This window comes from Anguilla rostrata, chromosome 2, assembly GCF_018555375.3.
Source record: "Anguilla rostrata isolate EN2019 chromosome 2, ASM1855537v3, whole genome shotgun sequence".
Lineage (NCBI taxonomy): Eukaryota > Metazoa > Chordata > Actinopteri > Anguilliformes > Anguillidae > Anguilla > Anguilla rostrata.
In genome coordinates this window covers 58,236,674-58,254,438 of record NC_057934.1, presented here as the reverse complement: position 1 = coordinate 58,254,438, position 17,765 = coordinate 58,236,674, and the positions used below count along the sequence as shown (strand labels likewise).

At 41.2% G+C, this 17,765-nt stretch overlaps 2 protein-coding genes and 1 long non-coding RNA gene across 6 annotated transcripts in view; 2 read left to right on the top strand and 1 right to left on the bottom strand.

Moving 5' to 3' along the window:
- The window catches only part of LOC135248629 (uncharacterized), an 88,308-nt gene that overhangs the window by 35,968 nt on the left and 34,575 nt on the right, over positions 1-17,765 (bottom strand). The window contains exons 1-2 of one of the 4 annotated variants that reach the window (XM_064323452.1): positions 11,372-11,666; positions 10,928-11,150 (exon numbers count right to left, since the gene is read on the bottom strand). The exons of the other annotated variants lie outside the window; for them this stretch is intronic. Coding sequence (XP_064179522.1) covers positions 10,928-11,150; positions 11,372-11,595 — 447 coding nt within the window. The 5' untranslated portion in view covers positions 11,596-11,666. Of the gene's footprint in view, positions 1-10,927; positions 11,151-11,371; positions 11,667-17,765 lie in introns of those variants that run through there. 4 annotated transcript variants of the gene reach the window in all.
- LOC135248628 (uncharacterized) overlaps positions 1-17,765 on the top strand; it is a 43,209-nt gene that overhangs the window by 4,765 nt on the left and 20,679 nt on the right. Inside the window, exons 3-5 of the mRNA XM_064323450.1 lie at positions 40-139; positions 564-690; positions 856-907. Of these exons, the coding sequence (XP_064179520.1) occupies positions 122-139; positions 564-690; positions 856-907 (197 nt within the window). The 5' untranslated portion in view covers positions 40-121. The remainder of the gene's footprint in view (positions 1-39; positions 140-563; positions 691-855; positions 908-17,765) is intronic.
- On the top strand, positions 14,210-16,180 carry LOC135248633 (uncharacterized). The gene is made up of 4 exons (XR_010328467.1): positions 14,210-14,275; positions 14,915-15,006; positions 15,378-15,535; positions 15,880-16,180. It is a non-coding gene; the product is annotated as an uncharacterized LOC135248633 (long non-coding RNA).

Sequence of the window (17,765 nt, the reverse complement as noted above, 5' to 3'; positions counted from 1 at the left end):
CCTGTTTCCTTCTGTCTTCTCTCCTCTCTTCTTTTCCAGTGTTCTCCTTGTTTTCCAGAGTTTTTCTGTATGTCAAAAATACATTGACCAAGTCTGATTCCCAGCCTGGCCACTTGGACACATGGAGCCAGAGATCCTGGTGAGTCCATTTCTGACTGAAATAATAAGTTGCCTTCGTCCTTTGTGCGTAAAAATCATAATCTTTCTAAGTTGCTGTGGATAAGAACATCTGCTAAATGCTAAATGTAATGCAGTCTCTTCAGGATTGTTGTAGCGCGGTTAATATTTTATGAACATCAGGTGTATGAATTTGTCATTTCAAATATGGTTCTATGTTGGGATAAGCGAGCACACTGAACTTGCCTGGTCTGTTACCAACATCTGGCACTGGTGCCTGCACAATTTGTGCGGATACAATTATGTTATTTCTTATTATAAGTTGCTCTGGACCAGAGCTTCTGAGAAATTGACTGTAATTTGATGCACACTTAGTGCAAAAAAGGATCATTAAAAAAAAAAAAATCTGAGCTGCAAAAGTGAGTCATTCAAAACTGATTTTGCAGGGAAGCCATCTGGACCCAACTATCTTAAAGAATGAGAAATCAATCACGTTTTCACCTATTCTGAATCAATGCACTATTGGACGTGATTTTACTGCCACCATGAACCTCACTATCAATGCTGATAAAGGTATCGTGCAACGTTTGTCATTTTGCCGCTTTCTTTAATGTTGTGTTGAAGGGTTAAATTACATGTGATTGAGTAATGCTTTATTTATACATAATTAAGGACAATAGTAAACACTAGTGAAATCACTTCATCCTGGTTTACTTATGGTGTTACACTGCTCTACAGGTCCAGAGGTAGGGATGAACAGAGGGGGCCAGGCTGTAAGGAAGAGGTCTTGGTAAGATGTTCTTTAAAAATCTGCAGTGATTGCTCACAAGGCAGTGGGGTCTACGAGGCAAATTGTGGGTTCATGTCAGTCATTTATGTGACTTCTGAGATTTAGGACCCCCTTGAAAATGAGATGCTACATCTCAAGGGGCTATCCTTTCAATACAATAAATATTTAAAATAACCATCACATTTCTAACCAATGAATACTACTCCACTTTATCGCTAACAATCTCAAACAAAAAGAAAGTTTTGGTTATACATGTAATTTCTGTTATATTTAAACAAGAGAACAAACAGTTAATCACCATCAAAAACTTGATTTTACAGAAATTCCCTACAGGTAGCCGATTACAGCGAATATAAAATCATAAATGAACATTAAGCAAGCAAATATAGTATGCCACATAATTTTAGTTTGTATAAATAAGCTAGCTGTCTTAAGTTACTTTACTTGCTAGCTAGCTAGCAGTGTATTTAGGATGGAAATAGATAGGTGATGACACTTAGATTACATTACATTACAGGCATTTGGCAGACGCTCTTATCCAGAGCGACGTACAACAAAGTGTATAACCACAACCAGGAACAAGTGTGTTGAAAATCCTAGAGGGAAGTACAGTTCCAAGTGCAGGGAACGACCCTGTAGTTTAACTTGGACCCTGTAGGTTAATCTGATTAACACAACAAAAACAGCAACAAAGCAGTCTATGCAAATAAAACAAGCGATAGTTGAGTAGGTACAGGTGCAATAACTTAGTTAACTAAGATAAACATCTTACCTAGCCACAACCCTAAGATTACGAAGTCAGTTAGAGAGTACAGGTAGGTAGGGAGGGATGGGGAGAGGTGCGGCCTGAAGAGGAGAGTCTTCAGTCGTCGTTGGAAGGTGGTCAGGGTCTCAGCTGTTCTGACTTCCACGGGAAGGTCATTCCACCATCGTGGAGCCAAAACAGACAGGAGACATGACCGGGAAGTGCAAGTGCGACGAGGGAGAGGTGCCGGGCGTCCTGAGGTAGCGGAATGGAGGGGTCTGGCAGGCTTGTACGGTTTGAAGACCAGACGAGCTGCAGCATTCTGAATGAGTTGCAGGGGTCTGATGGCAGATGCCGGTAGGCCAGCCAGAAGAGAGTTGCAGTAGTCCTGGCGGGATAGCACCATTGCTTGGACCAGGAGCGGAGTTGAGTGGGTGGTGAGAAAGGGGCGGATTCTCCGGATGTTGTACAGAAAGAATCTGCACGCCCCGGCTTACCACTGCGATGTTCTTGGAGAGGGACAGCCTGTTGTCCATCACCACTCCGAGACTCTTGGCACAGGGTGATGATGTCTAACTTAAGTTGGATAGATCTCTAACATTAACAAATGATCCTATTTAAGTCCTATTTAAGAGTCAAATAGACTTTTACACAATATCCAGTTCAAACATTAATTTGGCCAAATAGGAGAGTTCACTCAGAGAAAAAAAACAGTTTCTGCATGAAGGCTATCTGAACACTAGAGAGCCTTCTCTTTTATAAGCTTACTCGTCATAGGCGTGTCTCGCATAAAGTATAACTACTCCCCCTCCCTTACATCCTTAGGTTCAGCTAAACACATCTGAGAGGTACATTCGTATTACAAACAATATAGGCTATCTTGCCTCACCGAAATGACACCGAAAGTGACTTGAAAGAATTGAGGAAATATTGGGTAGCATTGCTTTGAAATACATGTTATTAAATTTCGGTGAGGCAAGATAGCCTATATTGTTTGTAGTACCGTAACTTGGCGTCATTTTGATATCAATACTTTTAATGGCAGGCCTGGATTTTGGCAGTATGAATGAATGAGTTATTGATGGTGTATGTCTTGTATATGTGAGTAACTTGGCATTTTTGTATGTTGAAAACGTGTTTTTTATGAGATATCATTTCTTTTTGCAAAGCGTTTTATTACGAGAGTGAGAAATGCGAAGTGACCCTGTAAGAAACGGTTGTGGATTATGGCTATCCTTGTGTGAATTTGTACAGTCTGATGAGCGTGTACGTTTAGCAGTTTCGGTTTGCTATATATGTAAAACAGTGGCTGTGACAATTGGCGTGGTGGCGTAATTGTAAACGCATCAAAAAAGGTAAAATATGGCCAGTGTATGTAGGCTACTCACGGATTTGACGAGCATCCAACGAGCCTTGATAGACAAAAGAATCAGCAAGCCTGTAGAATTAGAGCTGCCTAGGTCACAACTTGTGTACCCTTCTGTCCTGCTCCGTTGTCTGTTATTTCGTGAACATGCACTTTTAGTGTTTGTAAGGTTTATAAGGCATTTCGATAGGCTTATCTGCAGGTAGGAATCCTCTTTGCTGTTTTGTTAAGCTAGAACCGGAAAAGTTGATAGTGGAGAATAGGAGCAGATGTCCCAGCAGGCTTTGCATATGAAAAAATAACAACAGTGTGAGATAAATTAGGCGAAATTATGAAATTGCGTAGTTGAAACAATATGTTTTTAGCAGAATGGGCATGTAGGTGAAGGTTGACATGATCACAGACTATAGTGCGAAGTGAATGAAGTGACCATGAGCGAGCTTAGTTTCCTTGTCAAATGGTATATATAACAGTCTGTATTAAATTTTTGTTGTTGAAGTGGAGGGTTAAATAACGTGTGTAATCTATTGCACTAATGTGTTTTTCAAATGTTCAGTGCTAGTAGTTATATCTATGAGTGAATCATGATTTTAAATGTAATGTTTTAATGCGGAGTTGCAGAACGTACATACGTAGTAATTGTTTGTATGTGGCTAGATAGAGAACAGGGCGAGGTAACATGAATGTAGAAACGTGGCGTTTGCTGATAAGAAGGTTTTGTATGGTAGCCAAGTGAAGAAATATAGTTGGTAGAAATGGCACAGTGGTGAACTGGTGTAACTTGTTAATAAAAGGAATACATTTGCCGTCATGAAATGCATATGGGTGGCCGTGAGTGAGTTTTGGTAAAGCAAATATAAGCGTAAGAAAATGTTAGTGTAAAAGAGGAAATGATCTGCCTGAGGGCGAGGCGGGATTCAAGCCTTAAACCGGAGGTTTACCAGTCTGTGACTTCGTTAGTGCAGCACCATGCCATAGCTATGCAATGCGTGAAATATCATTAGCATCATTAGCCGGTGGTTTTAAAGAAGGACACAGGCCAGTAAGCACAGAAGAGCTCCCGTTGAATCCATATGGCTTTGCAATATTGTAGGCGGTTAATTACTGGACGTACAGACGGTACGTCATAATGCATATGGCTTAGCAATATTGTAGCCGGTTAATAACTGAACGGTGAACGGCGGGTAGATATGGTGCAAAAGCAATAATTGATAAGTAGTAGACAATTATTAGTGAGGGTCCAAGCAGGTTAAAGGAGAAACATGGTGATTGAACATGACACTTCCCAGTTGTCTTTAGGCGACAACAAAACGAATGTGCATAATTTTTTTATTATTCAGTCATTTCAATGTACTTGAAAACTTATTTTTCTAAGCCTAAATTTCCCACTATAAAAGTTCACCCGAACCGTCTGGGCGTGGTAATGAGAACTGTCAGTTAGCTATGATTGACAGACCGTGCCCCTTACCATTAGCTACCCCCATGATAAGCGCTATTTTTGGGAGACTTTTCACAAGCTAGCTAGCTTAGTAGTATATCAAGTATCGATAGATAGCTAAAATAAGAACGTTGACTTATATCCAATAATAATTTTTGCTATCTAGCTAGCCAAGTTAAGATGAAAGCAGAACTATAACGTCCTCATAAAAGCAAACTAGCTAGCTAACGTTATCGATAACATAGCTTTTGAAAGCGAACTACCTAGTTAGCTAACGTTAGCTAGCTAGCTAGCTAAATGAATATAACCAGAAATAATCTAATAGTCCTTAAAAGGCAGTCTAATTTAAATGAACGTTAGTGAAATATTTGCATTGTCTTGCCCGTAAGCCAGCGGCGCAAACTATGGGTCTCGAGTTATCCATGGGTTTACGGGGCGTGGAAAGGGGAGTGGTTACTGTGTTCGTGAGGCACCAAGTTGAGAACTTTCTCAACCGGTTGAAAATAGGACGATAAATTTAAAACGCATATTTCTCCAAAAATACAGAACGGACATATTTAATACTTTACTCATTGTGTTTGTTCAATGCCTCTTGTGCAAATATCACATAAAACCAAGAAAGTGTGAAAATCTTTAAAGAAAGGTGTTCCTAGCTGGGCTTTAACCTACGACCCCGTGTTCCCAAGACTGTAACCTTGCCCACTAGGCCACAGGCAGACTAGCCATTTAAAACTGGAAATGTTTCAGAATAAAAAGGTATGGGTATTTTGCGTGTGTATGCGCGTTTTTGATTGGGTCGTGTAGGTGAAGATTTGGCTGGTGTCAGTGAAATGTCCAATGGGGAGACATGTTGTTAGTGGGATAGGCGGCAGGAAAAATAAGAATGAGAAGAAGAAGAAGGAGAAGGAGAAAACGCAAAATCCCCTTAGTTTGGGGCTTTATTGTGTGGACATGTGAAGTTGTTTATGAAATCTGTCTGTTGAAATGGGGTCAGAATGTACAGAATTTAATGTTTTTAAGGGCTGAGTGTCTGTGGCTGTTGTGGTTATTTCTGTGGGGAACCCTGAAAAGTGCCAAACTCTCGGTGCTGTATAGGTATGGGGCATGCCCCCGCCAAGGCGTAACCCTGGCAGGATGGCATACCTGCCATTGCAATAAATTCCACTTAAACGGTTCTCATTGTTTCAGTGTGTTTTTAATTTACTAAACATTCTCGTATAAGAATAGTAGAATCGTTATACGGACGGGGGGTTTTCGCATTTTCAAAATGATCTTATACGAAACTTGTGACAATCCCAAATCTTGAAAATTCTCGAATAAGGCTTTCACATAATCATAATGATGTCAAAAAAACTCCAGTTATTACGCTGGAGCGCTATCCACATGCTCAATGCCAGGCGGACATGCTGGCGCATTAATCGGAAAGTATATCGAAGATCTCGAAGATTAGAATTTCACAGAAGGACGCTTATCTACCAGATAAGCAGGTTGCAGGTCTGTTTCGGGCGGATACTTCCTCCGGCGCATGCTGCGGTTACTGCGGTTACTCATTTGCCGGCCCAGCCAGCAGACTCTTTTTTATAAGCTTACACGTCATAGGCGTGTCTCGCATAAAGTATAACTTCTCCCCCTCCCTTACATCCTTAGGTTCAGCTAAACACATCTTTTAAGGGAGAGGTGAGAGAGGTACATTCGTAATTTTCCGTTTACGGTTTCTTATTGCTGTGGCTAAGCATCATTTTTCTATCGCACTTTCCATGCAGGGCATTTCCAGTTACAATAGCTAATCTGCTTGTGGCCCGCGGGGGCCAGCCGTGTATAGGTGTAACGCCGTCCCATGGAAACGATAGTTCGAGTCCACCCGTGGGCAAATAAATAATCGTTCATAATTGATTTGTTCTTCACAGAAGTGTCTCAGATAACGCTTCTTCTTTTTTTAGGTTTGATATTAACATGATATTTGTTCTCCACCTCCATTTTATTATGGAGAGGATCAGGAAATCTTTTCTGCCAAATCAATACATATAAAGTTATCAAAGTATTTACATCAGATCAATTATTGCAACAGTACAAATAGGATTACAACATTACATATTACAATTCTTAATAAACACATAAACAGCCAAGTATAAATGTAAAGCTATATTTGTATTTTCGTTCGTAACAGTATTAGCAGGGTTGATATGCACAAGCATGAAATGGGATTGGGGCTGGGACTGGAGCAGGCGGATTTACCGAGGCTGCAAGGTGACAACTGGCACACATGCAGTCGGACTCCCTGCAGTCGCATGCTGCCGCGGCTGCTGGGTTTCCTGAAGCTCGAGCTCCTGGAGCTTGGGTGTTAAGAGAAGTATTGGCATTGGTCTGCTTTTGCCAAGTACTTCATGGGCAACTTCTGAAGCAGAAATTATATTTTTATATACAGTGAGCTCCATAACGTTAGGGACAAAGCCGTATTTTCTTTACTTGGTTCTGTACTTCATAATTTTAGATTTGTAATCAAACAATTTACATGTGGTTAAAGTGCAGCTATCAGCTCTCAGCTCTTATGAAAGATTATTTTAATACATTTTGATTTCACCCTGTAGAAATGACAGCACTCTCTATACATACATACAACCCCAATTCCAAAAAAGCCGAGACAGTGTGGAAAATGCTAATAAAAACAAAAAGGTGTGATAATGTTAAATATTGTACATTTTATTTACCCTGTACTATATTTAAAACACTACAACGGCACATTATTTGATGTTTTACCTTGTGAATTTACTTGTTTTTTGAAAATATACACTCATTTCAAATCTGTTGACTGCAACACGCTCCAAAAAAGCTGGGACAGTCGAGTGTTTACCACTTTGTAACATCACCATTTCTTTTAATAACGCTTATTAAATTTGGGCAATATTTTTCAAGTCAAAGTTTAAAAATGACTGCTTTCTGTTTTATTTGCATTTCATTTACCGTCTCAACTTTTTTAGAATTGGGGATGTACGTACATATTTTCAGGGTGCCATAATGTTCAGGACAAATGGATTCACATGCGTTTCTGATTAGTCAGGTGTGTTCAATTGCTTCTTCAGTACAATTATAAGGTATGCCAATGGAAGGAAGCCATTATGAGACTGGCATATACATATAAAAACAGTCAGAGACATAGGCCAAACCTTAAGCTTACCAAAGTCAACCGCTTGGAACATCATTAAGAACGAGAGCACTGGTGAGCTCAGTAATCATAAAGGGCCTGGTAGGCCAAGGTGGACCTATACAGTTGATGACCAAAGAATTCTCGCTATAATGAAATAACATTAACTCTAAAACAGAGACCTGGACAGTAAAATTTGGGGAGGGTTTATATTTTCATGGGAACTGTACATCATGATGCTGTATAAATGGTAGATTCTTTATGCCCTTGACCTTATGTTTTGTCATTTTGAAACACAACCTTGTGTACCTCTATCACCCAGTATTATCAAATTCTCAACATGAAAATTATTGTTATTATAATGATTTTCCACTGATCTCCCTTTTTTGTGTGCTGTCAATCCAGGGGATAGGGTGGGAGGGGTAGTTAATATGAATTGCATTACACAAATTCTGTATTGTCTGAAGGTGGAGGCAGCAATATTTGTGAAATTGTAACTTTGTAAAAGTTAAGGGAAGTTAAGCTTAACTATCCACAGCACGTTCACTTTAACAACTAGAATTCTATAGCGACTGTTATATATACCGTTCGATAACGAATATAAGCTCGCTCATGGTCACTCCATTTACTCCGCACTATAGTCCGTGATCATGTCAACCTTCACCTACATACACATTCTGCTAAAAACATATTGTTTCAACTACGCAATTTCATAATTTCATCCTAATTAGTCTCACACTGTTGTTATTTTCTCATATGCAAAGCCTGCTGGGACATACGCGTCTGCTACTATTCTCCACTATCATGTTTTCCGGTTCTAGTTTAGCAAAACAGCAAAGAGGATTCCTACCTGCAAATAAGCCTATCAAAATGCCTTATAAACCTTACAAACACTAAAAGTGCATCTCCACGAAATAACAGACAACGGAGCAGGACAGAAGGCTACACAAGTTGCGACCTAGGGAGTTATAATTCTACGGGCTTGCTGATTCTTTTGTCAGTCAAGGCTCGTTGGATGGACGTCAAATCCGTGAGTACATACACTGGCCATATTTCATATGCGTTTCTGATACGTTTTACACATAGCCATAATCCACAACCGTTTCTTACAGGGTCACTTCGCATTTCTCACTCTCATAATAAAACGCTTTGCAAAAAGAAATCTCTCATAAAAAAAAAACACGTTTTCAACGTACAAAAATGCCAAGTTACTCAAAAGTATTGATATCAAACACATTTAAATTCAGGTACAAAACTGCTGGTGAATAACTAGAGGAAGCACATTCCTCCATAAAAACATATGTTCATACTTGCTTGTCAAATTATTTTTACTAAATGTACAAGTTCTTCTATATTTGCTACTTATAATAAATACTGCATGTAAAATATATATTGTACATACATATATAGAGAACTTCTTTATCCCCATGGGGACATTTCCCTCGCAGCATGTTACATTCACATTTACGAACACACACTTATACCAAGAAACATACTATCATTCACGCAACAGAAAGGCTGGGCAGCGAAATACATAGGCTACATATCAATACAAATTGGACATATACACGCCTATTCAATCAATCTTGACTGAGAGAGAACCATCCACACATGTTTGGCCTGTCCATGTACTGCATGCTTATACACACAGGGCCAAGTTACTTGAAAGAATTGAGGAAATATTGGGTAGCATTGCATTGAAATACATCTTATGTCATTTCGGTGAGGCAAGATAGCCTATATTGTTTGTAGTACCGTAACTTGGCGTCATTTTGATATCATTACTTTTGAGTAACTTGGCATTTTTGTACGTTGAAAACGTGTTTTTTATGAGATTTATTTATACCGGTCAAAACAAGGTGAGTCGATGGTACCTCAGTGGCAACAATGCAACCCAGAAACAGAGTCAGGAGTTCAAAATACGAAGTCAGAGGTTTTAATAATTCAAAAATACAGCCAGCCTAAAAAAAAACAGGGAGTTCAGCAAGTTTGCACTGATAAAATTTCATTAAAACAGTTTCTCTACTGTCGTAAGTAGGTGGTCTCGTAACCTAAACGTTGCAGGATTGATTCCCGGATGGGACATTGCCGTTGTACCCTTAAATAAGGTACATCGCCTGCATTGCTCCAGAATATATACAACTGTATTAATGTATTCAATGTAAATGCTATGCTGTGTGAGTCGCTCTGTCGGCTAAATGCCCGTCATGTAAATGTAATAAATTCCACTTAAACGGTTCTCATTGTTTCAGTGTGTTTTTAATTTACTAAACATTCTCGTATAAGAATAGTAGAATCGTAATACGGACGGGGGGTTTTCGCATTCTCAAAATGATCTTATACGAAACTTGTGACAATCCCAAATCTTGAAAATTCTCGAATAAGGCTTTCACATAATTAAAATGATGTCAAAAAACTCCACTTATTACGCTGGAGCGCTATCCACATGCTCAATGCCAGGCGGACATGCTGGCGCATTAGTCGGGAAGTATATAAACGTAATTCTAGATAAATGGCGGTGCCCGTAGTGGCGCAGCCCGTAGAGCGCTATCCATATGCTCAATTCCAGCCGCGATGTTGAAGGTTCAGGAGGTCGCAGGTCTGCCTCTGCGGATACATCGGTACATGTGAGTGAGTGAGTGAGAACCTGCCTGACTGTGGTGACGGCAAAAAAGCAGTAACCACCACTTTCACATTACAGTCAGACAAAACCTGACTGCTTTTCACAGCAAAAAAAGAAGCAGTTGCCTGACTGTGGTGACAGCAAAAAAAAAAAAAAAAAAAAAAAAAAAAACCAGTAACCGGACTGCTTTTCTACACCACAGTCAGACAAAACCTGACTGCTTTTCACAGCAAAAAAAGAAGCAGTTGCCTGACTGTGGTGACAGCAAAAAAAAAAAAAAAAAAAAAGCAGTAACCAGACTGCTTTTCTACACCACAGTCAGACAAAACCTGACTGCTTTTCACAGCAAAAAAAGAAGCAGTTGCCTGACTGTGGTGACAGCAAAAAAAAAAAAAAAGCAGCAACCACCACTTTCAATGTTCTGCAAATGTACTGACTGTGGTGACGGCAACAGTTTGCAACACTCACTTGCCGACTCAAATGTACGCATGTGGAGAAGCTGACTGGTAGAATGTGGAACCTCTCTGAAGAGCCTCCTTGTTTAATCATAGTATCACCTGTTTTCAATCAGTGCACTTTTGCAACAGGTTCTACCATTAACATCACTGTTAATGGTACTGTATAGAAATACTCACATGTACTCATCGGTGCTGTAGAAGCTGATGGTGACAGCAACATGAAAAAGCAGCAAAAAGTGGAGTCTGACCTTGGTACCACAGGAGATGAGGAGCTCGCCAACCGTGAAGTAGACTCCACAGAACCAGACCAGGTGATGCCAGAGAAAGAGAGCATGGATAGGAAGTCTGCAAGATTTGCCAGCTGGGCTGTAGCTGCTTGGCAGTGGGCTCTTCGGGCTGTCGTCCTGTGCCTGCCGGGCTGGAGGGGCAGTCTCTGCGCCGAGGGAGATGGTGGGCCCTGACACGTCGACACTGGCACCCAGGTCAGAAGGTCCGGGCTAATGGTTGCCGCCGGCTGGGGGGCTCGAGGTTTGGGCGCCGGGGCTGGACAGTCGCGTGCCTGGTGGCCCGGTTCGTCGCGGCGGTAGCAGCGGCCCTCCCGTCCCTTTGGTCGCCGCCTGCGAGGAGATGGCCGAGCCAAACGGACCTCCTCCTCCTCGCAGTTTTTTCGAAGGACGAAAAGCTTCGTCCACCAGGGCTGCTCCACCAGGATGTTCTCTGTTCGCTCCGCCTCCAGCAGAGCCCCGTTGAGGGAGCGGGGTGTGGTGAGGCGGACGTGCTGGCGCAGCCGCTCTGCTGTAAGGGTTCGCAGGAAGGTGTGCAGCGCCAGCTCCTCCTGCTCCGCTGCGCCGAACTGCGGGTAGCCCCGGCGTGTAGCCACGTCTGCAGCTACCGTTCCCCCAGCTTTCTTCCTCATAGCCAACCGCGGTCACTCCTGCCCCTTCCCAGCTCCAAGCTGCGACACATACACAAGACGAGGGGAAGGAACACGGGGGGAACGTAACACCATTGTACCCTTGAGGAAGGTACTGACACGGTACAGGTAGGGGGGACCCAAACGCAGAGGAACAAAAGACAAACTCAAAAAGGGAAAATTAACAAAGATTTTACTAACAAACAGGCAAACAAACAGGGAACGGTCAAGGCCACAAAGGGCAAAAACACAAACTAAAAAAAAAATCAAAATAAAACAGAAAACAAAAGGAACTCACAAACACGGGCAGGGCAGAACACGGGCAGGGCAGAGCATAAGGGCAGGTCAAACAAAACACAGGCAGGCACAAAATACAAGCAGGTACATACGGTTTGCAACATCGGAAACAAACAAGCAGGGCAGAACACAGGAAGGCAGAGCACAAGGGAAGGTCAAACAAAACAGTCAGGCACAAAATACAAGCAGGTACATACGGTTTGCAACATCGGAAACAAACACAAGCAGGGCAGAACACGGGAAGGCAGAGCACAAGGGAAGGTCAAACAAAACACAGTCAGGCACAAAATACAAGCAGGTACATACGGTTTGCAACATCGGAAACAAACACAAGGAACCAGCACCCAAGTCAAGGGAACAGAGAACTTAAATAGACAAGGGGTAACAAGACACAGGTGAACTCAAAAAACAATCAAACCAGAAGGAGGGGATAACAAGACACTGGCTATAGCTTTAATGTAGCCTAAAGATTGCAATATATTCTCTTACAACAAGGAGCAGCAGAAGGCCATATTAGGTATTTTTAGGTATTTAGTCCACCAAGACACTCATCGGTCCTATCCATCCATTATCTAACCTGCTTATTCCTGGTCAGGGTCACAGGTGCACATCAGTGAACATCAGTACTAAAACTAGTAAAAACCACGGTTACAGGGATGTTAATATTTAAGACTCCACCATGTGCATACAAACAATATTTATGTTGTTTCACCTGTCTATTCCCATAATGGTGGTAATTAATATAGGGCCTGTCCATAATACTAATCCAATTTGCGAAAAATTAAATTTATACGTAGTGGAGCCAACTGAGGATATGGCTTTTCTGACTGCATACCCTGTAGAAATTAGTTCGTTGAACTAGTAGTAAGAAGTAGTAAGTAGTAAGTAGTAAGAACTAGTAGAAGTAGTAAACACAAAATCTTCTCCAAAATTGTCTACCCCCATTCTACCTCACCCATCTACATTTTTAGAGATGTAATATCCTTAAATAATGTGTTCATGGCCGCCAGTGATTAAAATAAACAAGCACAAAACCGGCCAGACCCACGGTGCAACTTGAATTCTGACTGATATAGCCAGGGCAATATTTTCACTGGAGACTTGATACCGCCACATAGCTTCCAAGTCCCAGGTCAGTTGTGAATGGTTGAAATGGATTTTGAAAAGAGACACTTAATGCTACAAGCATGATAACGGGAATGACTGTGCTGTGAAGTTTAGGTAGCAAACAAGGCTGAATCCTTTTGACGGAATATTCATAGAAACTATACGGTCAGATCGCGTAACGTTTCAGAAAATATATAACGTTAAAAGATTTAATTCAATGTTCTACTGGGAGTTTCGCTGTGTGTTTCGCAAACAAACACACAAGAACCCGCCTCGTATACAGACATTGTACTGTATCATGTACTGGAAACACGTTTTATATCATCTATACTATGTAACCGAGGTGTAAATGTATTTATACCGGTCAAAACAAGGTGAGTCGATGGTACCTCAGTGGCAGCAATGCAACCCAGAAACAGACTCAAAAGTTCAAAATACGAAGTCAAAGGTTTTAATAATTCAAAAATACAGCCAGCCTAAAAAAACACAGGGAGTTCAGCAAGTTTGCACTAATAAAATTTCATTAAAACAGTTTCTCTACTGTCGTAAGGAGGTGGTCTCGTAACCTAAACGTTGCAGGATTGATTCCCGAATGGGACATTGCCGTTGTACCCTTAAATAAGGTACATCGCCTGCATTGCTCCAGAATATATACAACTGTATTAATGTTTTCAATGTAAATGCTATGCTGTGTGAGTCGCTCTGTCTGCTAAATGCCCGTCATGTAAATGTAATAAATTCCACTTAAACGGTTCTCATTGTTTCAGTGTGTTTTTAATTTACTAAACATTCTCGTATAAGAATAGTAGAATCGTTATACGGACAGGGTTGTTTTTGCATTCTCAAAATGATCTTTTACGAAACTTGTGACGATGCGGTTCGGGTCCGCCTCCGCGAACATTTCAGGGCGTATATATAAAGTGTTACCATCTACCGCCACTGATACAAAGGAAGGAACAAAACAATGAAGGGTGAATCAATTGCCGGCCCAGCCAACAGACTCTCTGAAGACTCTCTGAAGAGCCTTATAGTGATGGGAAAAGGAATCACTGTATCGCCTGTTTTCTATCAGTGCACTTTCGCAATAGATTCTACCATTAACATCACTGTTAATGGCAGAATGTGGAGCCTCTCTGAAGAGCCTCCTCGTTTAATCATAATATCACCTGTTTTCAATCAGTGCACTTTTGCAACAGATTCTACCATTAACATCACTGTTAATGAGCAGCACCACAATCACAACGTGGCCTCCACAGAACCAGGCCAGGACAGCAGACAGGTGAGGGAATTCACTGCTATTAACATTACAGGCACTTGGCACATACTGATCCAGAGCGATGGACAGTAGTGGAGATCATCAGTATTAGCCATGCTAAATGTTGGGGTACCGAGAAGGGTACCGTGTAATGTTAACCTGACAAACAGCAATTTGTATTGTAACAGAAGAAGGTATGACAAGACATCTTACACAGCTATGCCCATAACATTACTTATAACATTATCCAAAAGGAAATCCAGATGTCCTGGAGGACTGCGATATCTGCAGGTTTTGCCGGTTTCTTTCCCACGTATAATCAACCGTTATATAGCTTGATATCATTTTGGTAGGTTTTAACACAATTAAAAAATAAACTGTGTCATGCTCAGCAAAACAGGTTTTCCAGTGTGGCAGTGGAATGCAATCCCCATCCAGCCTTCCCAACATCTCACAGCCTTCATAGTCGGACATTTTGTAATGGGAAACATGGCTGTGGAGATACAAGTTAAAATGTGGGACCGTTGTACACATACATGAATTGCTTGATTGACAGACAGCCGATGTACTGATGATTGATTTTGATGTTGTTAAGGTAATGGAAAGTAGCTGAGGGAATGGATGTATTTCAGTGTTTTTAAATTAAAGTTTATGTGCGGACAGGTGGAGCCAGAGGACGGTAACGTGAATCAGAAGTCTGTGAGATTCGGCAGTTTTGAACAGCATGGATCATCTCTGAGTGAACAAAATGAGAAGTAAGGACAGTACACATAATAATTGGTTATGTTCCTTCTGTACTAATCAAAATTTTTTTAAGTGACATTGTCCTGGATTACAGCTGGGCCATTCAATGAGTCGAGTCCCCCTTTCCAAGTCAGTATAAGCACTGGGACAAATGACAATCAGCTGCTTCAAAATTTCACAGGATTACCATATTGCCATATTTATAAATTGAATAATTACCAAGACAAATGCAGAAATTGTGAATTTAGCCTCGTAGTCATTGTTTGATTTGAAATACAAATTTGATTTGTGGAAAAATAAGGAAAACAGGAAAAACAACTGTCTCAGTAGTTTTGCAGTAAACGTATGTGGTTTGATGTTTTTTAAATTTTATTTTAATTAGGACTCCAGACAATCCTATTCCGCCTCCATGTCCATGCATAGAGAAAAGGGCACTGCCCTCCAGCACAATTTCACATTTTAAGCCTGCAAAGGCCTTGAAGTTTGACATCCCAAAAGAAAATCTACAAATCAGCGATGAAATGGAAGATCCGATAATGAGTAAAACCTTTGGATTTATTTGTAATGATTCAGTACTTTTGTAGCATGTTTGTTTTAAAAACATTTTTAACAGATTGTTGAGTGTTACTGCCAAGTGCATTTTGACACACAAGTTTAACTGGCACAGCGTAGAATACACGTAATATGGGGTCATTCAGTGCCACTCGGAAGTGATGAATAGTAAATCCTGATGAACTTTTACAGCGATATCCGAGCAGGTTGGGCAGCTGCTTTAGCTCATTTGGGATGGAGTGACAACGATGCAATACCCGTTCAAAAAAACTGATAGATGAGAGAAGAGGGAACTGATAATGTGGCTTATAACATTGTTTTTGTATTGGCAGGTGGGTGTGGCCATGAGAATAGTGGAAGACCGACACAGAGTCCGTGGAACGACAGAGAGAGGAAAGAATGGCGATGTGGTCAGCCCTGGGACCGCAGGGAGTGGGTCAGGGCAGATTCGCGATTGCCGCGGCTTGGTGCCTGAGGTGGATGATCGAGTGGAAAGGGTTGTGGGTGAGGTGATTGCGGCAGATGTAAAAATGGTCTATGTCTGCCCTGCGAAGCATGAGATTGACCGTGTAAACGAAGATCCAGTGAAAGTGAAATGCAATGAATGTGACATCCACTACAAAAAAACAAAAATGACCGTCCTCCTCGAGGGAACCATTATGATTGAACGTGACCATGGAAAGAAGTTCAAACTAAATGACAGAATTCTTAGGTCATTCATAGATTGTGACTCTGTAGGAATAGGTTCTATTACTGATCAACTACTTTATTCAAAATCTGTCAGCTTTTCAGTTAAGAATAACGAGGTACTGCATGCTGTGAGGGTGGGTGATATGGCCTAAAATTCATATCTTCAATATGAAGTCCATCCATCCATCCATCATCTACACCCGCTTATCCTGGGCAGGGTCACGCGGGAGCTGGAGCCTATCCCAGCGTGCATTGGGCAAGAGGCAGGAATACACCCTGGACAGGCAGCCAATCTATTGCAGGGCACACACACGCTTATACCTATGGGCAATTTAGCCTACCTGCATGTCTCTGGACTGGGAGGAAACCGGAGTACCTGGAGGAAACCCACGCGGACACGGGGAGAGCGTGCAAACTCCACACAGAAAGGCACAGGCTGAGGTTCAAACCCACGACCCTCTTGCTGTGTGGAAACAGTGCTACCCACTGCACCGCCGTGCCATATATCATGATGTAAACTTAAAAAAAATGAAAATATGAATCATAACTTGGGTTATATAAAACCCTATTGGTGTGGTGGACACCGGACACAATTAACTGGAACAGCTCATTCTTATTTCACAGGGTTCCAGCTGTATTGCAGTAGTTACACCTCAGGTTTAACCCCAGCTAAGCACGCTGCAGTTGACCCAGTAGTTTTTTGTTTATTTTTTTGGGGCTGTGCTTCTTTGATAAGCACTAAGGGAGCTGAACACATACCAGCCCGGATTGGGGTTGCCAGATTTACAATTTGAAGTGAAATTGTGAACAAAGTCTGATCGGGGAAGCAACGTTGGAACTGGCGGGGGGGGGGGGTGGAGTCATTGACACAACAGTTCACAAGAAAGTAACGGAAAATTTCCTCCAGCAATGACTCCACAAACCAGACCTGTAAAAATTATTTGAAAATTTGACATTCTAGTTGAAAAAATTGATTTCTGGCAACCCTGCCCCTGATACAATCAGGAAAGTGTGGTCTGTCTGCCATCTTTCTCTTTCCTTTAACTTTTTTCCTTTTTTGTTTGTTCCTAGTTTTTTTTTTTGCCTGGAAAGATCTTTAATTGGTTTTTATGGTGTGTCCGTTACTTCTCCGTTGCTGGTGTACGAGTTGGTGCAACACTCTTCTAATTCTGATTCTATAGAACTGTATGAACTGTACTGATGTTTAATGTGATCAGACATTAATATATTTTGATGTAAATAAATATTTTTTACAACAGTGCCTTGGTTTCTGTGTGGCTGATTTTGTGTCGAAGGGCTATATGCTATATCTTAATGCTAAAGCTGTTCTTTGGGGATCTTCTTTTAAAGTTGAAAACTATTTTCTATTTTGACAGTAGCTCTGCAGTTCTAAAGAATTTTACTGCCTTATATTCCCTCAGCTGGCAATATGCACCGAAGTAAAGGTTATTTATGCAGGAAAAGGTGCAAATGATAGTGGAGCACATGTAATGGAAAAGGTGCACACCTTCACTGCACAAGAAGCCCC